Genomic DNA, 24,558 nt, shown 5'->3' on the forward strand with positions numbered 1-24,558 from the left:
TGAGTAGTTCGGAGAACCAGTAAATACCACCTCTGCCTGGCCCCACCCCCAATCTATTCACTGTCTCCCAGTCTCCCAGCTGATTGGCTAGAAGGAAAAAATCAGGGTTCGCTTTTCAGCGGGGAGATCGCTTGACAAAGAAGAGGAAAAAAACAACCAAGATGCCATCGCTTTAAATTGACAAGCCAAGAAGCAGTTGCTGGAAGGAGGTTTTTACTTGCAGAAGCGAAGTGACATCCAGCAGTTTGTTTCTGGGTCAGTTGAACAACAAACTGGATAAGAGGAGGGAATCTTGTATGGTTCTATGTTTTTGAAGTTTTGGGGTTTGTGCAACATGGGCTTTATGTTTCTAAAAAAGTTTGGGTGATTTCCATTGTGAAATATCCTGTCTTGAATGAGTTTTGTGCCTGCTTGTAAATGGAGCTGAACTTCCGGCTTCCACTTTCTATTACCTCTGAGCACCAGTAACTATTTTCTTCTTACAAAGTTTCCTTTATGCAGCTGGCAGGAATGTGGAATGAGCATCAGGCAGGTTCCTTGTTAGCAGATTGATTTTTCCTTGCTTTTCTAGGAGCCTTTTCTTATGAGTAATATTTTATTTGGGGAAATGAAGAGGGGGGAGTTTGATTCCTTCCCAGGGGAGGTTAGTGGAGTGGGGAGGGAATGGGGATTTTGAAGTAACTTTCCCCAGGAGTGGGAGGGAATGCAGATTTTGGCAGTATCCTTCCCCTGTCATGCCCACCAAGCCATGCCCACCAAGCCACACCCGCAGAACTGGTAGTAAAAAATTTTGATACCCACCACTGATATGAGTGTGACTGTTGTCCTGCAGCAAATTGGCTGTGGCGAGTTAGCCATGGTGAGTTGGCCATCGCGAATTGTCATAGACCCTTTGGGTCGATCCTAGAAGGATCTCCAAATCCCCTTGGGCAACCTTGCTGCAGTCTCGCAAGAGCTCTCTGGAGGGGCCTAGGACAATTTGCCACAGCCAGCTCACCATGGGACAACTCGCTGCAGGACAAAAGCTACACAATATCAAAGAAATGGTGGAACAGAATCATTAAAGGATGCAAAAGGAGGGGGAAAATGAAAGGTGAATGACAAAAAATAAAATAATTTTGTTGAATTGTCCCGCAACGAATTCTGCTCTAGAGAAGCCAAGAAGGTATGTGGCCACTGACTTTAACCTCAGAGAAATCTTCCTGATGTCATGACCCGGGCTCAGGACTCAGATTCTGAATCTGAAGAAGCTACTCCAGTTGACCCTGGGAAGGTCAGCCTCAAGAGACACTAAGCCGAGAATCGCACGAGGCTGATCAAACACAGGTGCCACCTGGACAGCTGGACCAAGAAGGTGATGTTGATGACATCAGGTCACCCAGTCCCTCAGAGTGAAGAGCAGAGCAACGCAGGTCTATGAAGCTTCTTGCTAAACAAAATACTTTGAACATTCCCCATCTACCATAGTCCTACCTGTCAACGACTACTTCAGCTTCAACCACAACAATACACAAGCAAATATTAGATACAAACTCAAGGTAAACTGCTCCAAACTTGATTGCAGAAAATATGACTTCAGTAACAGAGTGGTCAATGCTTGGAATGCACTACCTGACTCTGTAGTTTCTTCCCCAAACCCCCCAAAACTTTAACCTTACACTGTCTACTGTGGACCTCTCCCCATTCCTAAAAGGTCTGTAAGGGGCGTGCATAAGCGCACCAATGTGCCTTCCATCCCTGTCCTAATGTTCCCTTTTATTCGTATCCATTTCATGTATTCATAATTATGTTTACACTTGTATCTGTCATAAAATACATGCTTGACAAATAAATAAATAAATAAATAAATAAATAAATAAATAAATAAAAATAATTATTTTCTCAGTGAAACTTCTGCTCTTAGGCAGACGCCCCTACCACTTCTTGTAATCCCAAACTCTCTCTACCTGCTTAATTCTCAATTCTCACTGTCCTCTACACGCACACACACACCCCATAGAGAATAGGGAAGCCAGGAATATAATGTGAGACACTTTCTAAAAAGTTGTTGGAAGTGAGCAAATTTGTGAGAACAGAGAAGGGAGGGAAAAAAACCCTTAATTCTTCTAACCCTTCTAAATTTGCAATAAGTCCTTGACTTACAATCACAACTGAGCCCAAAATTTCTGTTAAGTGAAACAGTTGTTAAGAGAATTTTGCCCCGTTTTACGATTTTTCTTCCCATGGTTGTTAAGTGGATCACTGCAGTTGTTAAGTTAGCAACATGGTTGTTAAATGAATCTGGCTTCCCCATTGACTTTGCTTGTCAGAAGGTCACAAAAGGGGATCACGCAACCCTGGGACGCAGCGACCGTCATAAATGCGAGTCAGTTGTTGAGCATCTGAATTTTCATCATGTGATCGCGGGGACGCTGCAACGGTTGTAAGTGTGAAAAACGGTCATAAGTCACTTTTTTCAGGGCCGTTGTAACTTTGAACGGTCACTAAATGAACTGTTGTAAGTCGAGAACTATCTGTATTCTCGCTGTATGATGGGAGCAAGTCTTTAAAAAACTTACAATTTTAATCACGCTCAGACATGATTTTGGACCTGCTAAAAATGGGCCTGGAAGGATCATGCAACTCACTTCATGCAGTCTTCATGGGTGGAGTTTGCACTTGTGAATGCAGGTTTAGAGTTTCAGTGTGGCTGAATTCTTGAGAGTTTTTACAGAACCTGGTTTCTTCTCCCAGTTGGGTCAAGGAACGTGCCGCAGAGTTTAGCCGTGCTGTCTGGGATTCCTGGACTTGCATTCTTAATCCCTCTGGTGAGCCAGGGCTAAATCAACATTAACAATTTCTTGCAGCATTATCAGTAACTGTCACTTTTTGTAATTAAAGTTGAGATTGTATCTTCACCGCTGTGATTGGTTCAATTGCATGGAGAGAAAAAAACCCCTCTGGAGAAAGATGGTTTAAAGCTTGAATGGAATTCTAATTGAACGGAATTCAAAATGCTTTATGTCATCTTGATGTCTTAGCAGATGGGACTACGTGCCAAATGAGCGCTTGGCTCTTTTATTCCGGACACCGGGGGCTTCTCACGTCACGAACAACAGAGCCTGATTTGAGGCTGGGCATATTTTAATTGCTGGATTTAATTTCTCAAATATTTACCTTGGTTCAAGAATTAAAACAAATGTCTGGGATTTTGCTACATAATGAAAATTAAATGGAGTCTGCGGCGAATAGAGATACATTTATGTTGTTCTAGAAAATCCCCAAAGGGTTTAACTTGCATTTGGATTAAGTTGGTCTGCTGAGTAGCACACTCGGATCCCAGATGTGGTTCTCCTGATATGGCTTGATGACCACTGAGTCAAAAGAGATGCTTCTTTCCAGGCGACCTCTACTGACCTCTGTCGGTATGATTTGTTTGACAGTGCAGTGAGAGAGGGAGGGGGACATTTTTTAGTTCTCATTCTGGCCTCCAATTCTGGATTTCTTGTGCTAACCACCCAAGGATGTTGGCAAGGTATGGTCAAAAAAGTCAATATTGTTGTGATCAAAATTCTGCCTTTTTAAATTTTGGCGTGTTTTGCTTTCAAGATCAGTAATGGTTGATTTTGGACTGCAAGGTGATCAAACCAGTCAGTCCTAGAGGAGATCAACCCTGACTGCTCTTTAGAAGACCAGATCCTGAAGAGGAAACTCAAATACCTTGATCACCTAATGAGAAGGAAGGACTCACCGGAGAAGAGCCTATCTCAGCTCTGTCTCTCATCCGGTCCAAATAGCGAAAGAAAAATAACTCAAACCACGAAAGAACATTAACACAGGTTTACTTTTAAGTTCCTCAGCAACTCAGCTGGAAGAAAAGAACAAGCCAGCATACAGGTTTCTTTTAAATTCCTCAGGTCGACAGCCTAATGATGGGAACAATTGAGGGCAAAAAAAGAAGGGGACGGCAGAGAACGAGGTGGTTGGATGGAGTCACTGAGGCAGTAGGTGTGAGCTTAAATGGACTCCAGGGGATGTTAGAGGACAGGAAGTCCTGGAGGAAAGTTGTCCATGGGTCAGACACAACTTCGCAACTAACAGCAACAATGGTTGATTAGATGCTGCTCCCTTCTGGGCCACTTTCAGTAGCTGTTGATAAAGGACTTGGGTTCATCTAATCTAGTGAAACGAAGGACTGGGAGTGACATGATAGCAGTGTTCCACTATCTCAGGGATTGTCACAAAGAAGAGGGGGTCAACCTATTCTCCAAACCACCTGAAGGCAGAACAAGAAGCAACAGATGGAAACTAAGCAAGGAGAGAAGCAACCTAGAACTAAGGAGAAATGTCCTGACAGTGAGAACAATTAACCAGTGGCATGGCTTTGCCTTCAGAAGTTGTGGGTGCTCCATCATTGGAGGCTTTTAAAGAAGAGGTTGGACAACCATTTGTCCAGAATGGTATAGGGTCTCCTGCTTGATTGGACCAGAAGACCTCCAAGGTCCCTTCCAACTGTGATGATGGTGATGACGAAGGTGTCCTCTCTGCAGCCTTTGGAGAGGTCACTTGGGTTTCACTTGTGAAATTATTCAGAAGTAGAACTCCAAGCCAAGCAGTAGTTTTATGTTCTTGTTTTAGGCCTCATCCCACTGAAAGAGAGTGGAAAATCTGGGATTTTGCTGTGCAATTTTTGCTCAGCATTTTTTTTTAGCACAGTATTGAGGAGGGAGAACCAACTTCCTGTGAGGGTATAGAAACTGGTCCACATATGTCCTCCTTGTTTCTGCTCTGATGGATGAGTTTCTCCTTGAGATACTTGATCTCTCTTTTTTTGGCAGTGGTTCACTCTCCAAGCTTGTTTCAATTTAGCTTCTGAATGTTTCGTTGCCAGACTAGGTAACACCATCAACAGGATTTTCTTGTCTTATTCTCCTTAGCTTATAAATGTCTTGGGTGCCAGTGTGATCAGTTGATCGTGTGATTGGTTGTTCATTTGGAGCCGTATTTAAATTCTGAGCAGCTGATTGGTTCTCTTGTTGATTGGTTGTACAAATGGTCTGGTTTTTTATGTATTCATATGCTGGATCGTGATCAATATGCCTGTTAATTGCTTCTTTGGTAGAATACCAGGCTTCCATAAATTCACGTGTGTGGCGGGTGTTGGCATGGCCAATTGAACAAGTTATGTAGATTCTTATGATGGTATTTCCTAGATGCAACATATTCATAGCTGAATTGCACAGTCTTTAGCTCTGAACTTTTTTTTCCCTTCTGTTTTCAGCTTTGCTGCTCCTCTATGATGTCACAAACCGAGCATCCTTTGACAACATCCAGGTAAGTCTTGAGAACTCCAGACGGTTCAGGTTATTGCAGAGATGCAGATGCCCAAAGACTGAGCCCATGCAAAATAAATCCTGCAGCAGGACAGGTGAAGGCTGTTAGGCCCTTCTCTTTTTCTGAATGAAGGTGAATCTACGTGTCCCGGGATAAGGTTGCGAGATCCAATCTGGGTCAGTCACTGGGACCAGAGGTTTAGTCTTCCGAGCTTTCAGACTCATGCTGAAGCCCACCCTCAGGGAATTTCTCTCTACAGAGTGTGTGCTTTGGGCTATTCTGTATGTGGTACAGTATTTATGCGGTGCCTGGTTGTGTGTGGCTTTTTAGATGTTGGTTGAGGTGTTGATGGCCAGCTATTAAGTCATTGCCTGTTGTTTCCTTGTGTTACCAAGTCCTCTGCTCCTAATACCTGATAAACTGGTTGTAAATCAGCACTCCTGTTGATTGATAAGAGGCCCATTTCCCAGGCTTCAATCATTTCCCTGGCTGTTTTTGAGCCTGCTCATCCAACTATCTTAGTAGCTGCAAAATTGAATGTCCTTGTTCATAAAAGGCTACCAATGCGTTTCGGCCTCCTCGTCTAACCACTCACTTGTGTTTTTGCAATCTGTTGGTTAGCTTTCTCCCCGTTTGTCCTACATAGTCACAGGGGCAATCCTTTCAGGGGATCCAGTAGATTAAATTAGAAGAATCTCCCACCTCCAAGCAATCTTTGCAGTGCATGATTTGTCCTCCTATGGTAGCCTCTGGACGGTGTATAATGCCCACTTGCAGATCTCAGAAGCTGCGTTCTACTGCTTCCGAAATGTTTTTGATGTATGACAGACATGTGGTTGGTCTTGTACCTTGTTTTTTTCCTTTCTCTCTCCTGTAATCTGAAAGCTCGGAAGACCAAAATTCTGGTTCTGGTGACCGAACCAGATTGGCTCCTACAACTTCTTTTCCCCCCCATGATGAGCTTGCTGGTTCTCATCCTCTCTTCGTTCAAACTGTTGTCATCCGCCAGCAGCCTGTGGAGCTGGCAGCAGAGTCGGACAGTGAGGAGACTGGGGAGGACCATGGGCTGGTCCTGGAGTCTGGGGAAGGCTTGGATGAGGGCTCTGCATTGGAGGCAGAGAAAGGGCCATCTGGGAGGTACGTGCTGACTCCGAAGCCTCCAGAGTTGGACCTCAGCAAGGCAGAGGAACAGGGAGAGCCTGTTCCCAGTGTGCGCATGCGCAGAGCTGCCAGAAGGCAAGAACAGTTAAGACAAAAGGGACGACTCGGGAGTAGGGCTTGGAGATGATTGGCCCCTCCCATAAGACTTAAAAGAGGGGCAAAGGCACGTGGGCCTTTACAGGAAGCAACATTGTTAATTATGTGCAGTTTAAAGCCTGAAGCTCTGTTTGATTCTGGACTCCGTGTGGCTTTGCCAATTAGGTCTTTGGCAGCGTGTCAAGGGAGATAAGGTGGATGATTATCAGCCTTATCCTGAAGGACTCTTTACAATTATTTGGGACCCATCTGTGAATGAACAGAATTCACAGCTGTTAAAATAAAACAGGTTTTGGGGACTACTTGTGTGTTTTACTGACTCAGGAGACCTAGGTCAGAACACAAACATGGAAGAAAGCGAAAGAAAGGAGGAGCTGTAGCCTGCCCGCAGCAAATTTGAAACCGCTCCACTCTCTCTTGCCCATTTCTTCTGATGTGAATGGATTAAAAAAAAAAAAATCTCTTGTGGGGATTAAGTTTCTGGAACCAGCTCAGCTGGTGGATTTGCCAGGGTGGATCCTTCTCTTCTGGTTTCTCCTGATCTAAAACAAGTTTGGACTTCAAAGATTGTGGGGCCCAGAGAAGGCCAAGAGCAGAAGCCCAAGGCCACCAACTGCTTGGCTCCGGCCTCAGTAGCGCTTAGTGCAGATTGGAGAGGAAGTTGACTCTGTGGAGGCTCCTAGAGAAGCTCCATTTCTGTTTGCCTGCTGCTGCTGCTGCTGCTGGACAAACTGGCCCCTGAAGGTCATGTGTGGATGCATAAAAGGGCTTCTACACATCTTAGAACATAGAATAATAACAGGGTTGGAAGGAACCTTGGAGGCTTGGTCTTCTAGTCCAACTCCCTGCTTGAGCAGGAGACCCTATGCCAGTGATAGCTAACCTTTTTGCCGTTGTGTGCCAGGAGAGGGGGTGCGGGGAGGGCCTCCGGGGGGGTGGAAAAGGCTGTTTTCGCCCTCCCAGACTCCTAGAGAGACCCTGGAGGCTGGGGACAGCAAAAAACGGCCTTCCAGTCCACCGGAAGTTGTTAAACGGGCCGTTTTCAGCCTCCGGAGGAGTGGGGAAGGCTGTTTTTGCCCTCCCCAGACTCCTAGAGAGGTCCTGGAGTCAGGTGAGAAACGGGCCTTCCCCACTCCCCAGGCCCTCCAGAGGCAGGGAACAGCCTGTTTCCCTACTTCTGGTGGGTCCAGAAGACCCGAAAATCACGGCGCACGTATGCGTGCCAGAGCTGAGCTTGCGTGCCCACTGATATGGCTACGCATGCCACCTGTGGCACGCTTGCCATAGGTTCACCATCAGACAAATGATTGTCCAGTCTCTTTTTGAAAGCCTCCAGTGATGAATCACCTACAACTTCTGAAGGCAACTTCTGTTCCATTGGTTGATTGCTCTCACCGTTAGGAAGTTTCTCTTTGCTTGTAGGTTGTTTCTTTCCTTCTTTCTATCCAATGTTTCTTGTCTCGCATTTTGGTGCTTTGGAAAATAGTTTGACACCCCACCTCCCTCTTCTTCCCAGACCTTTTGCCATGTTTGGTTTCTGCAGAATTTGGCCAATGGAAGAGATTTCATAGGCCAAATCTCTCCTGGGGACAAAATTGCAGATTTGCAGGTGCAATAGATTGTTTCCAGCACTGCTTGTGTCCTCAACTTTTGCATCTTCAAATGTGTCTTCATCTGGAACATGATTTGGGCTTGCAGGTTACACAAGCAGAGCATTTTGCAGTCAAGAAAGAAAGAAGGAAGAAAGTGAAGGAACCATAATTCAGTGGAAATCTTAAAAAGCTTTTGGCCAAGTGGAACCACTGTGATGGATCATCTACTTGTGTTTTTATCAATACCAGTTCACAGTGAGTCTGGAGGAAGACCGAAAGGTGCAGAATTAGTTGAGTTACAGGAATAAGAAAGGAAGGAGATGTGCTAGAATTACAGTTGCAAGCTAAAAGCCAGAATAGTGAATATGGATGGTAAAATAATCTCTGGGAAGAAATAAATGGCTGGCTATTGTTTAGCTGAGATATTTAGTTTTCACCTTGCATTTTTTTTCCCCTCCACCAAACTTAACTCTCCTTTTGCCAGAGCAATCTTTTTTTTAAGTTTTTTTTTATTTTTTAAAGACAAACAAACATTTAATACATCATTCATTTCCTCTATGTGACATCTGGTGTTGTCTCCAAAAAATTCTTCTCTTCTCTTGTCTCTTCTATCTTCATTTTCACCAAGTCCATTACAAAAATTTTCCACTCATATAGTATTCTAGTTGTAACTCTTTTTTTCCCCCAATCTCTTTTAATGCTTATTTATATATCTTTTCTAACCAGTAATAAAATTGATTCCATATCTTAAAATATTCTGAGTCTTCTTTTACCATCATAGTTAATCTATTCATTTCTGCACAATCTAAAAAATTTTTTGATTACTTTTCCTTCCGATGGTATATTCTCTGCTTTCCAATTTTGTGCATACACAATCCTTGCCGCTCTTATTATATGTATAATCAAATATATATTATCTTTACTTATTTTCTCCGGTAAGATACCCAATAGGAACAGCTCTGGTTTTAAGTCCATATGTTGTTGTATCATCTCCTCCAACCATAACTTAATTTTATTCCAATAATTCTTTGCTTCAGGGCATGTCCACCACATATGGTAATATGAACCTGGTTGCCAGAGCAATCTTGTGGGACCATCCAGGACACAATGAGCTCTGGACACCATCACCTCTGAAGATCTTTTTATAATATCTTCCAATATCATTTTACCAAGTTTTGGTGGCAAAATTGCTAACAATCTGTGACAGTTTTAGCCCTAAATTAGGCCTAATAATTAAGCAAATAGCTAGCTGTGTAAAACCCAAATCCCGGCTTTGCCTATTTGTGTAACTTTTGCCCTTTTGAATGTGACAGCTTTGCTCTACATCAGAGTTTCCCCGTGTTGGTTCACTCTCCCAGAAATGTCATATTTGGGCTGCTGAAATCAGCTTTTCTAGAATCTCCATAGAGTCGGCTTGCTTGCTTCTTTCACTGGATGGGAAAAAAATGGATGCAAACTAACCAAGGAGAGAACCAACTTAGAACTAATCTATGTAGTTTTAATGTTTTAATATTTCAATTATTTTTAAGACATGAGGGCTTTAAGTCCCATCATCCCTCTACCAACATGGGAGTTGGAGTCTACACATCTTAAAGTTGCCAAGTGTTCTGACCTAGGCTTCCTAAGACAGTAAAAAGCACACAATTAGTCCCAAAAACCCTCTTTTTATTTCAACGGCTGTGAATTCTGTTCATTCCCAGCCTGTGATGAGTCACAAAGAGTTTGTAAAGAGTCCGACAGAAGTCTGCCACAGTCCTTCAGGATAAGGCTGATAAGCACCCACCTTTATCTCCCTTGACATGCTCCCAAAGACCTAATTGGCAATTAGCTTTGCAAGGCCACACGGAGCACAGAGTCAAAACGGAGCTTCAGAATTTAAACCGACCAGAACGAGCAGAAGTTGCTTCCTGCAAAGGCTTACGTGTCTTTGCTCCTCCTTTATGTCTTATGGGAGGGGCCAATCATCTCCAAGCCTTACTCCCGAATCACCCCTTTTGTCTTAACTGTTCTTGCCTTCTCGCAGCTCTGTGAACACGCACGCACTGGGAACAGGCTCCCCCTGTTCCTTGCCTCGCTGACGTCAGACTCTGGAGCTCCGGAGTCAGCACATAGCTCCCAAATGGCACTGGCCCCATCTCTGCCTCCGATACAGAGCCCTCGTCCGAGCCTTCCCCAGACTCCAGGATTGGCCCATGTTCCTCCCCAGCCTCCTCACTGTCTGACTCTGCCAGCTCCACAGGCTGGTGGCGGGCCACAACACCAAGGTTGAGAAACATTGGTTTTGCCTGTTGAAAGAGAGTTTGGGTCCTGGAATGCAGAGGAAAGTAGAAAAGGTCCATTATTCTCTTGACAGAACTGGCATGCTGGCTGGGGAATTCTGGGAGTTGAAGTCCACCTGTCTTAAAGTTGACACGGTTCAGAAATAGTGTCCTACATCCTCTGCCTTTCTGCTTCCCCAAATGCTGCTTTCCACTCAACTGAGGCCCATCCATCTGGAATGCTTGTTTATTTTGGAGAAATAAGATGCTATATTTGAAAGGAACTGGATCCACAAGTGATCCAGGCTGGGACTTTCCTTCAGCGCTTGTGATTGGATAGTGCAGGCAGGTGGTTGGTTCTAGGATCTGTAGCAGGGGTGGGATTGAAAAATTTTAGCAACCGCTTCTCTGCCCGGTTGCTGGGTGGGTGTGGCCATGGTGGGCATGACCTACTCAGCCTTTCCTCGAGCCTCCGAGAGGGTGAAAACAGCCTCCCCCAGGCTCCGGAGGCCAGTCAGCCAGCCAGTCTTTGCAACTACCGTTTCAGCGAACAAGATGTAAATTAGCATCCGGTTCTCCCAAACCTGTCCAAACTGGCTGAATCCCGCCCCTGGCTGTGGGTCTCCCTTGTTCTCAAAGGCTCTCTGTTTTGCTGTTCCACACTGAGCCACAATAGCAGCAGGTATCCAGGTTCAGCAAGCCCTGGGTATCCCTGCATCTTGATGCTGAGAGCAGAGAGGGGCCAGGTGGCCCACAACTTCCTTCAGTCCTCACAAACTCAACTGATGACTGCAGTCTGGGAACCATCGGGAGGGACCACCCTTGCCCACCCCTGCTATGGAAGGTCACGAGACAGATTGCTGATCTTTGTCTCCAGATGTCAGATCCCTAAAAGTGATACTGCCATTCAATTGGGATAAGGGGGGGGGGCTTGGATTTGATTTATTAGCATCGCCTGTGTCAACAGATATTCTACAACCTATATCCTGGCGCCAAAGTGCCCTGAGATCTACTTAACTTTGGGGAATGTTTATGATGGCCATGTGGGCTGTTTCACTTTAAAGGATAATGGCGATGGGAATACATGCTTATCCGGTTCTCAGGGTAGCTGGTAAAGAAAACATCTTCACACTTGTGATTTGGCTAAAATCTGCATTCTGGCTAAAGGAAGGGGTCTCTACTGCTTTAATCCTACTTGTCTTGCCTAAGGGTATTCAGACCTTGCTTTGAATCCATTGCTGTCACTTCTGCTTAATAAAAGGTTCCTTTTGAAACATTCTGTTTCAAGAGTTTTCACTTTCTTAAGTTAGGAGGAGAGGCAATCCTTACACCAGAAGTGTAAAAGTATAAGGCTCTGTCTCAAAGAGGGGGAAATAGGGATGTACCTGTTGGTTAAAAATAACTTCACACATCCCAGGAGTCAGTCGGGGCTTTAGAGTTGGATCCAGACACAACTACTGCGATCTGGGTCTGGTGTGCCAGTTGTGATATAGGCTGGGGGTTGGAGTTTCTTTGCTGGGTGCCTGGAAAAGGCAGGGGCTCCTTTGCATTCTGCTTCTCCTGCTTGCATTGACCCAACAATCAGCCCCAGTTCTGACCCATGGTGGGGCTGCCTTGGGGGAGCAGCTCCGCAGAGAAGCCAGGGCTCAGATAGACTTTTGTGAGGTCTACAGCGATGTCTCTCGTGCCCAGAGTTCATTGGAGTTGGGTGGCTAATAAATTCAAATAAATAAACAGAATTCTCTCAATTCACTTAAATGGACTGGCTATGTTTTTTGTTGACAAGAATGCTCTTACGCTGAGAGTTGCCTGAACCACTTCTCCCAAAATGGAACAAGCACAGAGCTTTATGGTCTTCTTCTTGAACTTGGGGCTCAGACCCTTTCCTCCCCCTGCCTCTTAGTGCTCCTTCTGCATATGCAGCCCTTCTGCTGACATTGTTCTCTGTTCTTTGGCATTGCCTGGCATCTCTGTCCGTGCAAAGTTCGATGTTCATCAAGTGGACTGATCGTTGCAGTGCTCTCTCTCCCTCTGCAAATGCAAATAAAGAATTAGACATCTCCCAAATTAAATATTTTCCGCTGCTGGCGAATACAAAATCGCAACCTCCAGCCCAGCATAGTTCATTCTCTTGCGTTTGGATGCCTTCATTTCTGCTTGCCATTCCCCTTTGACATGTCCGGTGGGGGAGCTCGGTTGCCGGTTTCTGTAATCCCCGGGGTCTGCTCTTCTCTTTTGAGGTGTGTGTCTGCCTCGGAGCCTCAACCTTCTGTGTTGCTTCAGGAGGCAGGAACTGCTTTGAACATGTGCAATGGAAAAAGCTCCTGGCCTGATGCCAAGGCTGGAGCGGTTTCTGTATGCAGAGGGAATGGCTGGTTTTATCTTATTTATTTTGTTACGGTTGAGCCATTGGAAGGGAGGTGCAAGGCTTCTTTTACACATAGCCTCGGCTCTGGGGGGCAAAATTCAGCCAGTCTTCCAATTCCCTGCTTGAACCAATTCATGGTATTTGCTGCTTATTTGTAATTAAGGCAGGCACAGACGGAACCAGCTTAGGGATCTGCCTTAGTGATTTCTAAGCAGGACAGGAGTCTTCCTGAGTCCTGGAGGGAAGAGGGCAGAACCAAAAGCTGGATTAGGTTTGTAGCTGGAGAAGGTCTGTGGTTTTCCTATTCGATATTTTAGCGGCCAAAGAGAAATGCATCTTCTTTGGCCACAGAGCTCCACCCGCTTAAAACGTATCAATCTTTGAAGTGGGTGGACTTCAACTCCCAGAATTCCCAGCCAATATGGCTATTGCTAAGAATTTTGGGAGCTGCCTGAAGGCCACACATCTCAACGTTACCTAGGTTGGGAAATGCTGTTTTGATGCAGCACAAAATTACCTAGCATGAATGCAACAACTTGCCCTGATTTCCCCTAACCCAGGGGTGAAATCTATTTACCTTCCTTACCGGTTTGGAAGCGTGCACATGCATCACATGCACACGCAGACCCTCTGCGCATGCGCAAAACACATTACTTCCTGGTTAAAACCAGGAAGTAATGACAACCGGGCGGTTGGGCAGAGCTTTGCTCCGCCATCGCTACCGGATCACCAAACCACTGGCCAAGATTGCTACCGGATCAGGCGATCCAATCCGATCTGGGAGCATTTCACCCCTGCCTTAACCCCAGAAACTTTTGGAGAGAGTTTCTTGGCCAGGGAATGCTTTGCAGCCTGAAATTTACAAGCAGGGCTGCAGTGGAGTCAGACACTTGGCCCAGCTGAGTAATCAAATGGTTGAAATTGTGTGTGTGTTTTTTTTAACCCCCGGGAATCACTCCTAAATTTAAACCTGCATTTGTTCCTCTTGTTCAGCTGTGGGCGGATGCCATTTGCATCCTTATCAGCCTCTGCAGATTTCAGGCAGTAATTGTGCCCCAAACATTGGCGTCATTTTCTGCTGGGGCAGACAGATTCATAGGCCTGGGTCTGCTGCAAACAGAGGGTTTATTTAACCCAACCTCCTTCTTCGTCCAGCTCTGGAAGAAGTTGCTGTTGTCTGCCTCCTGCAGCAGAAACTCTGGAGATGACGGGGTTTCGGTTTCCCTAAGGCAGGGGTGTCAAACTCGATTTCATTGAGGGCCGCATCAGGGTTGTGTTTGATCTCGGGGGGCCGGGGAGCATGGCCATGGTGGGCATGGCCAGCTCGACGTCAGTCATGTCGGGGCGCCTGTGGTGGCCTGAACACTCTGCCAGCGAAAAAGGGGCTCCCAAGCTCCATTGCCTCCTGCAACCCTCTGCCAGTGAAAACAGAGCTCGGGAGGGCCGCATGTGGCCCTCCTGAGCTCCGTTTTCACTGGCAGAGGCACTGCAGGCCGGTCCTTCGCTGTATCCAGGGCAGCCACGCAGGCCAGATCTAAGCACCCCATGGGCCACATCTGGCCCTTAGGCCTTGAGTTTGACACCCCTACCCTAAGGCTTGGAGCATTCTCCAGCTTCCTCCCCCAATGGGCGTCCCCGGGCCTCTTCAGACATAATCTGCTAACCATGGTGCTCAATGTCAGCAGAAGCCTTCAGAAAACCTGCAGTGCAGGAGGGAAGCAGGGGGTCTTCCCCATTGGGAGAATTTGCGTGGGAGAAGTCTTAGCAGGGGTGAAATGCTCCCAGTTCGGACAGGATCGAGTAGCGATGGTGGCAGGTGGTTTGGAGAACCGGTAGCAAAAATCTCTCCCATCCTCCTGCCCATGCCCACCCAATCGCCCGGTCGCCTGCTTGCCACTTCTTTTAAAAAATGCTTTTAAAAGGTTAAAAAAAAAACCTCTGAAGATCCCAGCTGAGCTGCCTAATTGTCAGTGTTGGTTCTTTTTTACTTTTAAAAGCTTTTTTTTACAACCTATTCGGCAGCCAGCGAACTGGTAGTAAACCGGTTCAGATTTCACCCCTGGGTCTTAGGACCGTAATCACTTGCATGCTGAACACCAGACAGCCGGGTGCTGCAGCTTCAGGAAGGGGCTGGTGCCGTCGGAGGCTTGAATCAATAGCAACTTAATTTCCAGCGCATCAGACATCCTGTTTTAATTCTGTACCCTCAGCCTCATCTAGAATGCTGAGGGACAGAGAAGTGGACAGTGGCCGTTCTGAGAAGATTGGGAAAAAGTCCTGCAGCCTGGAACAGAGAAAGCAAGTTGGGGAGATTTATAGCATTTCGGATTCCTCCAGAAGTACCCTCAGGATGGGTCTGAGGGTCGAATGAGGGAAATGGGAATATCTGATTGGACTTTTCTTCTTCCCTCTGCACAACCTCCCCCCGCCCATTTTGTTTTGTTTTTTTACAACGAGGAGAGCAGGATGGTGGTTAATGATCCTGGGCAGTGGTGGGTTTCAAAAATGTTTACTACCGGTTCTGTGGGTGTGGCTTGGTGGGCGTGGCATGGCTTGGTGGGCATAGCTTGGTGGGCGTGGCAGGAGAAGGATACTTTAAAATCTCCATTCCCACCCCACTCCAGGGGAAGGATACTGTAAAATCTCTATTCCCTCCCTAATCCAAGGGAAGGTTACTGCAAAATCCCCATTTCCTCCCAATCAGTTGGGACTTGGGAGGCAGAGAATAATGGGGGTGGGGCCAGTCAGAATTTTTACTACCGGTTCTCTGAACTACTCAAAATTTCTGCTACCGGTTCTCCAGAACTGGTCAGAACCTGCTGAAACCCATCTCTGATCCTGGGGACCAGATGAAGGGAGGCTGCTTCTGGCCATTCTGATTCCATGCTAACAGGCCAATTTCATAATAGTTTCATTTTCTCTTTTAAAAAAAATCTAAGGAAGTATTAGTAAACTCTGTTGGGGTTGGGTAAGCCTCTTCAAAAAAAAAAAAATAGTCAGAGTTTGTTGCAGAAATTAAATCCAGAAAGCACACACGGGTAAACCGATTCAGCAGGTTTCATTCACTTCTTTATATACATAATACTACATGAAGTAATATATACAAAACCAAGAGTGGTTCTTCAGTTTCAGATCAGTTCAGAGAGGCAGACTAGCCTAGTTCAGACTTGTTTGCAGCTTCACAGAGCTTAACACAGAGCCACGCCCAGGCTCTTTCCAGTTTCAGTTTCAATTCACCAATCAGCTCCCATTGGCTGACTTAGTTGCTATGCCTATTCATTGGCTGACCTTGTTACCATGTCTCCATTCAGTCCCCATTGACTGATCTATTCCAGTCTATGAATACTCGTATTCTGACAAAAACAACATTTGTTTAACTGTGGCTTGTTGAATAAGCCATGATTGGCTAAGCCCCAAATAACAGCTTTACCAAAGTCAAGCAAAACTATGCAATGGTTTAGTGCAGGGGCATGAGTATTTGGGCATGAGGCACCACGTTGGCACCAAGTGCCATGGTATCTGCCTTGCAAGGGAGTCTGTTGGCTTTTGATAATGCAGCTAAGGATCTGATTGTGCCTTGGACATTTGGGCCAGGTTTTATTTATTTATTAAATTTATATGCTGCCCAAATCGCCACAAGCCAAAACGACCAGATGGATAACTTCATTATTTGCTGCCCATTTTGCAGTCATGCAATTCTATTAGGAGTATTAAGGGAGTCCTGTTGGTTGCTTGGATTTGTTCTGGTTTTTTTTTCCAGAGTGTAAGATAGAATTGTTGTTTTGGACCTCTGGCACATGATGTATTGATTGATAATTGTTTTAAAGCTTTTTTAATTAATTGAGTTCTGTTGTTCTCTGGTTTTAATTTCTTGCTCGCCTCCCAGACTCACAATAGCGTAATGGGCAGAAATTGTTTACAGCAAATAAATCAATATATTTTAAAGGAAAAAAAAAGCGTCTACCAAGGTATTTCTTCTGACACTATAAAAGAGAGCTCTTCCAGTGCTCATCCTCTGAGCAATTATTTGCCAATGTCCTTTTGAGATTGAGGTAACCAGAATTGAATGTAGTATTCCAATGAATTGATGAAGGCAGAAAAATTTCAAACAGTATCTTCCTGTGATCTGTACTCTTATGCTCCTCTTATTACATCCCAAAGTAGCACATGATTTTCCTTTTTACCAGCTGCAGTCACAGTGTTGGCCAGTGTTCAACATGTGATCTTCTAGAACAGGAGTATCAAAATTAGGCAACTTTAAGGCTTGTGGACTTCAACTTCCAGAATTCCCCAGCCAGCATGATAATCAACTGATAATCAGGCTTTCCATCCCTCCTTTGAGATCATTAATAAATTTCCAGGGCTATTTTGTCCAATTTGCACATGTTATATCTTCGTCAGATATATTACTTTAATACAAACCATCCCAAGAAACTTGGAAGCTTTGTGTGACAGAGGACTCAAAGAATGATGGCAGGCTGTAGGTGGGAAGGAGAGATTCCATCCCATTGTCCCTTCCTTCTGTCCACTCCTCCGAGTCTTGGGATGGCAAATTCATGAAACTCTGCAGAGAAGCAGAGTCAACCTTTAAAGGTGGTCCTCATTTATATTGTGGGGCTTCGGCCACTTCCTAGAATCATAGGGCTGGATGGGACCTTGGAGGTCTTCTAATCCAACCCCCTGCCCAAGGCAGGAATCCATATTCCCTCCTGGACAAATGGTTGTCCAATCTTTTCTTGAAAACCTCCAGTGATGGAGCGCACACAACTTTGGGAGGCAAGCTGTTCCATTGATGATTCTGTTAGGAAATGTCTTCTTAGTTCCAAGTAGAATCTCTCTTTAACAAGCTTCTACCGGTTGCTTCTTGTCCTGCCCTCAGGTGCTATGGAGAATAAATGGATGCTCTCTTCCCTGTGACAGCCCTTGAAGTATTGGAAGGTAGCTAAGTCTCCCCTAAGCCTTCTCTTTGTTAAAGTTGACATACCTACTTCCCTCAGCACTTCTTGTTATGGCTTAGCCTCCAGCCCTTTAATCACCTTTGTTGCTTTTCTCTGCACTCTTTCTAGAGTCTCAATATCTTTTTTTTTTTTGTATCTGGGTGACCAGAACTGGATACAGTACAATACAAATACTCCTATTAAATTAACCAATCTGAGGCGATCTGACATTAACAGATTAATTCATCTCTTAAAGGAGTTTAATGATACTCTGTTCTGATACTTGATCCTTCATATTATTCTTCACTCCCAAAGTGAAGAATAATATGACACACCTTTAAGTCTTAATAGATTTTGGTTCAACACAGGGGTGAAATGTAAAATTTGTTACTACCGGTTCTGTGGGTGTGGCTTGGTGGGAGGGGGGTAATGTGACTGGGTGGGCGTGGCCAACTTTAAAAAAAAACTTTTCAAAGCATTTTTTCTAATGCTTTGAAAAGCCTCTCTGCTGATCAGGCAACTCAGCTGGGATCAACAGAGACTTTTTAAAGCAATTTTTTTACCACCTCTTCGGCCAAGAGGTTGCAGAAAAAAATGCTTTGAAAAGCCTCTGATGATCCCAGATGAGCCGCACAATCATCAGAGGCTTTTTTTTTTTACTTTTAAAAGCATTTTTTCATCAGAAGAGGTTGTAGAAAAAATGCTTTTAAAAGTAAAAAAAGCCTCTGATGATCGTGTGGCTCAGCTGGGCATGGTGGGGTGGGGGGGCGCACAGGGATTTTTGCTACCGGTTCTCTGAACCAGCCGCCGCCATCGCTACTGGATCGGGCGATCTGGTCCGAGCCGGGAGCATTTCATCCCTGGTTCAACAGCAATTTCCTAGATTCTGCCGTCCTGCACAACTTTACCTTCCCTACGCAGGTGGTAGAGGTTGGAGCCAGTTTTTAAACACTCAGTTTTTTATAATCCTTCAACTCACCCTATGTAACCTCAAGAACCCCTGTAGTTCTGTCTGGTTTCTTCTATGATATTGGAGATGAACTGGCATCAGACTTTTTCTCATCTTACCTGCTAAATATTCTTAATGATGCTGATTTGGTGAGAATAGAAGAGATCTGAGCTTTGCCCCCCTCCTAGTTCGGATGTATACATGTACACAGAGAAAAAAACGAATCTTGCGAGTCTGCCAGACGGATGGCATAGGGAACAAAGCTGTTCCAGAATCTGGTAGTCCTGCTAGAAATACTTTGAAACCTCCTCCCAGAGGGGAGCAACAGAAACAGACTGTAAAGTGGGTGTGTGGTGTCTCTAACAATGCTTTGAGCACATAGCGCTTATAAGCAGTATCCTGAATAACGGGAAGTGAGCTTCCTATAATCTTCTCGGCTGTCCTCACCACTCTCTGAATGGACTTTCTATCACTAACAGTGTTGCAGTTTGTTAAAACGCTCTCAATCGTGCCTCTGATAGAAGAAGAAAGATGTGCTCTCCTCATCCGACGCAGGAAATGCAAACGCTGGTTTGCCCACTTCACTAAAGATAACATATGAAGGCAACGGACAAGAATAAGGGACAGGTATGACAGGGCAGGGAAACCTTTACAAAGGTTTCCACCCAACTGTGAACCCAGCAGTTTGTTCCATTCTTCACCATTCAGTCAGAACTGAAGAAGTTTCTTGGATGAGAAGTGAAACGTCTTCAAGCAAAAACAAAGAAAGTCCAATTGCCTTTTGAAAGAAAGCATCTTGACCTGGATGACTGACAATCTCCAGAGACATTTAGCTATGCACTTTGGGATGAACACCTTTCAAATGGTGCAGAGCAGGGGTTAGCAACCTACGGCTCCGGAGCTTCATGTGGCTCTTTGGGCCTTCTGCTGTGGCTCCCTGTCAGGTGATTCCAACACTGGCTGGCCCTGCCCCTCACCCTCCCCTCCCAGTCACTCCTTGCCTGGCCTGAGAAGGTAAGGGCAATGTCAGGGGATGGAGAAGCGGCCGGGGAAGAGACAGAGAGATACAGAGAGAGGGGAAGAGAGAGAGACATAGAGACATAGAGAGAGAAGGAGAGGGGGGGAGAGAGGGGGGAGGGGAGAGAGAGATATGTCAAAAGGATTTTGTGGTTCCGGGTGTTTTTTAACAATTGGTTCTCTGCCCTAATGACCGGCTGGATAGGTGTGGCTGGGGGAGGGGGGGTCATGTGACTAGTGGAAGTGAGTGACATCGAGTTGGCCACGCCCATCCAGGTTTTGTGGCTCCTGGTGTTTTCTTTTCTGTGGGAAATGAGTCCAAGTGGTTCTTTGAGTATTTAAGGTTGCAGACCCCCGATTCAGAATATGAACTGACTTCCAGAGGAAAAAAGGCAGACTACAGTATTCAGGTGATCCTGAGGGCACAGATAAACCTCCAAATGGCCTCAACGACTCTCAGAAAGAGTGCTAACGACCAGATGACTGCAAGGAATATAAATCCTTCCATCTTCCACCATTCAGTCAGAACTGAAGAAGCTTCTTGGATGAGGAGCAAAACATCTTCAAGCAAAATAAAAAAGTCCAGTTGCCTTTTGAAAAAGCACCTTTGGGAGAACCGTGACCTGGATGACTAAGAATCTCCATATACCTCCAATTTATTGCACTGTGTGAACTGGGGGAAAAAGGGATTAAATGTTGATTTTATAATAACAGGTTATTTTCATCTCACTTGAATTCTTCTTTAGGGGCTTTCTAGGTATCCTTGAATCCTCATCTGTACCAGAACCTGTTCAAATGTCAGCAGATACCTGACAGTTCCTGGTCCTTTCTGTAAATTGATGAGGACAAACACTTAACCACTAATAACAAAGACAAAGCTCCCACTCCCACACACCCCAAAAAATTTCCTTACAAACAGCCTGTAATTCCAGAGTGAAGCCTTTTTGGCCAGTTAAAACCAGAAATATTTAATCTTGTTTTCACCTTTCATCTCCTTTTACATACATATATCCAGCATCTATCTTGTTCTTGGTCTTTGGGTTGGCTTTTTAATCTCTAAAACTCATTAGGTTTATCTAAGGTGACCAGATTTTAACATTGGTAAAGAGGGACATTGTGGGCGTGGCTTATTTTGTGGGCGTGGCTAGCTGGTCATGTGACTGGGTGGGCGTGGCTAGCTGGTCATGTGACCGGGTGGCCATGGCTATGTGTATAGGGTAAGGTGAACAGATTTTAACATTGGTAAGAGGGACACCATTGTGGGCGTGGCTTATTGTGTGGGCGTGGCTTGGAGGCCATGTGACTGGGTGGGCGTGGCTAGCTGGTCATGTGACCGGGTTGCCATGGCTATGTGTATAGGGACTACTCAGAGGGCTGGAAAGTCATTTCTGACAGGTCCTCACACTTTTGACTGGTCCTCACACTTATGACCATCCTCACATTTATGCCCGTGCAGCATTCTTAACAACCATGTCACTCATTTCACAATGCTTCTCTTCACCATGGTGACAAGATAGGGCAAAAACGTAAAATATGAGGACAGTCGTAAGTTCGAGGACTGGTCAAAAGTGTGAGGACCAGTCAAAAATAACTTTTTCAGCCCTCTGAGTAGTCCATATGCACAAAAGGACTAACCAGAGGGCTGAAAAAAGTCATTTCTGACAGGTCCTCGCACTTTTGACTGGTCCTCACACTTATGACCATCCTCACATTTATGCCCGTGCAGCATTCTTTACAACCATGTCACTCATTTCACAACTGCTTCTCTTCACCATGATGACAAGATAGGGCAAAAATGTAAAATGTGAGGACAGTTGTAAGTTCGAGGACTGGTCAAAAGTGCGAGGACCAGTCAAAAATAACTTTTTCAGCCCTCTGAGTAGTCCATATGCATAAAAGGATACAGTAATAGAGAGGGATGAAGGAAGGGAAGGGAAATTAGAGTAGGAGTGACGGTTAAGAGAGGGAGGAAGAGAGGAGGAGAAGGAGAAAGGAAGAGGAAGTAGGGAGGAGAAAAAGAGGGTGGGGGGAAGAGAAAGTAAGAAGGAAAGAAAAGAGAGGTGGTAGGTTTGAGGAGAAAGATTGCTGTACAATAAAAAAGATGAAAGGGAAGAAAGCCAACCCCAAACAAATATAAAGATATTAAGATAAAGAATGAATTGTTAAACTTTAAAGAATAAAAGAGAACAAATATGAATAAATAGCAATAATTAGAAACACACATACATACAATGTATTTTCTTTGAACAGAATATTTGGCTGGTTCACAAATTTAAACAGTGTTTAGTCATTTCAATTAAATTTACAATTTCTATATTTCCTTTTTGCCATATTTATTCCTCATCTATTTTTTTAAAAAAACAATATTACCCTTCATCCTCATCTCTAATCTTAATCAAATTCAATTTTTCCCTTCTATTCTATTTTATACCCCTTCCCATTGTCATCTATTTTTATATCCATCCTCACATTGTTTAATTATGTAATTATGTAATACAGTTGTTTAATACAAATTCAACATTTTAATATAAATCAATTAGTTATATAACTATCTTTTTTGTATATTAATCAATATGAACATGAATATTCCAATTATTTCCATGCAATCCAATTTCTTACAAATCAATTAATTATACTTACCAATAATAATAAACCAAATAATTTCCTCCATATATTCCTCCAAACCACAACTTAACCATTTCTGCTTTCAACACAGTATACAATTAATAGTATCTCAATTATTACAATTCCCTAGTTAAAAAGAGCTTTTTTTTCTTTTGTGTTTTAAAATCTTGAACTCTCCTCTTTTGCCCTAAATAATTTCCCATTGTTTACACCTACCTTTTTTGGTGAGGAAAAGGAAAATAAATCTGCTGCCTAATTTTCCAACGTTGCAAGCAAACAGCAAAGCCAACAGCCAGTTTCACTTTCGTTTTGAGCTTGGTTTGCACAAAGAGAAAAAAAAACTGCTGGAGCAATTTAGGAAGAGCAGAGCCCTGCGCAAATCAGCTGAGAGGGGGAAGCCGAGCTAATCAACGTAGGGCGGCCCTTTGAAGCCCCGCGGCAAGAGTTTAAACAGGTTTTTTCCCTCTAGCCAGCAGCGGGGATTCAGGAGGCAGAATGAAAAATCGGGACTTTTTTAAAACGCCGCGGGACGCGGGACAAATTGCTCAAAAGCGGGACTGTCCCGCCAAAAGCGGGACGTCTGGTCACCTTAGGTTTATCTCATGTCACCAAATGGGTGTTGAAACGGAAAATGAAGGTTAAAAAGCGGCTTTGAGGATGGGAACTCATTCTCTGCCTTCCCTTCTGGTTTAGAGAGCTGCATAAATGACTTGCTTTTTAAGCTGACCAGGCCACTGTGGTCTGGGAACAAAGATTTGGACAAGCCTTGTTCCCCAGTTGGAGGAAACCCCCTCCCCACGATCCTTCAGAATTCAAATATGCTCATTTACCCAGAAGAGGATTCTTTAAAAAAAAAAACCCTTTAATGCTGAACAACAAACAAAAGCACAGACATAAAGCAGTTTTCTTTTCATCTGAGTACTAATTAAATCGGCTTCTTTTAATTCTTCGGTTTTTCCAGTATATTTCCGTTAAATAAATGTCCTTCTGTTCCCTTAATAAGAGAGCATTAGGGTCATTTAAGTTGATTTCCTGGCTTTTTTTTTTCTGCCAAATACAATGCTTTTTTTTTTTAAAGCTGTTATAACTGCTCCCAGATGGTAACTATTTGATGAGCTTTTGAATTGAGAATAATCTTTTGTTTTCATTTTTCTTGCACCGGTCTCTGTTAACTGTAATTATCTGCAATTCTTTCTCCCATGTTTTTTTTTCCTGTAGCCCACTTTGCCTTGTCTGTTCCATGGAAGAGGAGCCCGAGCTGCAAAGGGTAGCTGCTCCATCCTTTTTTGAAGCAGTGGAGTTAGATATAAAGCAGTAAAAAGAAATCTACTTTTGAGATAAATGCTTGGGTAAAAGGATTTTTTTTTTAAAAAAAATAAAGCCTATAATCTCTTGCCACTGAAAAGAGATTTTTTTTTACCCCTCCCTGTATCATAAAATATATGTCTATGGAGTTTCTCAGTCATCCAGGTCATGGTTGTCCCAGAGGTGCTTTTTCAAAAGGCAACTGGACTTCCTTTGTTTTTCCTTGAAGACCTTTCACTTCTCATCCAGGAAGCTTCTTCAGTTCTGACTGAAGAACTGAACTGAAGAACTTAAAACTGAGGAAACTTCTTGGATGAGAAGCGAAACGTCTTCAAGGAAGAACAAAGTCCAGTTGCCTTTTGAAAAAGCACCTTTGTGGGATGTCATAAAATATAATTCTCGAAATCTAACTGGTTATTATCTGTGCCTAGATTGGAATTGTGATCTGAGTCACCTCAAGGTGGAAGCTAGTGGAAGGCTGGCCTGCATAACTTTGCCTCAGCTAAAACTTCTGAAATGTCTTGAAGTATCCCTGGGGGGAATCAGAGCCGTCCAGTCTCCCTAGAAGACAGGAATCCAGAAGGTCTGGATTGGAAAGGTTAGTCCAGATCCTGCTCTGGGCAGTAGCCTATGAAATCATTCTGTTCAGGTGACTAACCAGTCTTCATTGGAAATGTCCGGTCAGGAGCATCTGTCACCATTTTAGGAAGATGATTTCATCACTTAATAGCTTTGACCAGGTCTGGAAATCAAATCCTATGAGGAATTACAGAATCCTAAGGCTGGAAGGGATCTTGGAGGTCTTCTATCTAGTCCAACCTCCTGCCCAAGGCAGGTGCCCTTATTCCATCCAGGGCAAATGGTTGTTCAATCTTTTTTTGAAAATCTCCAATGATGGAGCACCCACAACTGGTCAAAAAAAGGGATCCTGGGTCTG

At 44.3% G+C, this 24,558-nt stretch overlaps 1 protein-coding gene across 1 annotated transcript in view; it reads left to right on the plus strand.

Annotated features, from left to right (window-relative positions):
• The window catches only part of RAB26 (RAB26, member RAS oncogene family), a 233,886-nt gene that overhangs the window by 179,176 nt on the left and 30,152 nt on the right, over positions 1-24,558 (plus strand). The window contains exon 5 of the mRNA XM_060693025.2: positions 5,261-5,313. Coding sequence (XP_060549008.2) covers positions 5,261-5,313 — 53 coding nt within the window. The remainder of the gene's footprint in view (positions 1-5,260; positions 5,314-24,558) is intronic.

This window comes from Pantherophis guttatus, chromosome 14 (genome assembly GCF_059756535.1).
Source record: "Pantherophis guttatus breed Tessera chromosome 14, ASM5975653v1, whole genome shotgun sequence".
NCBI lineage: Eukaryota > Metazoa > Chordata > Lepidosauria > Squamata > Colubridae > Pantherophis > Pantherophis guttatus.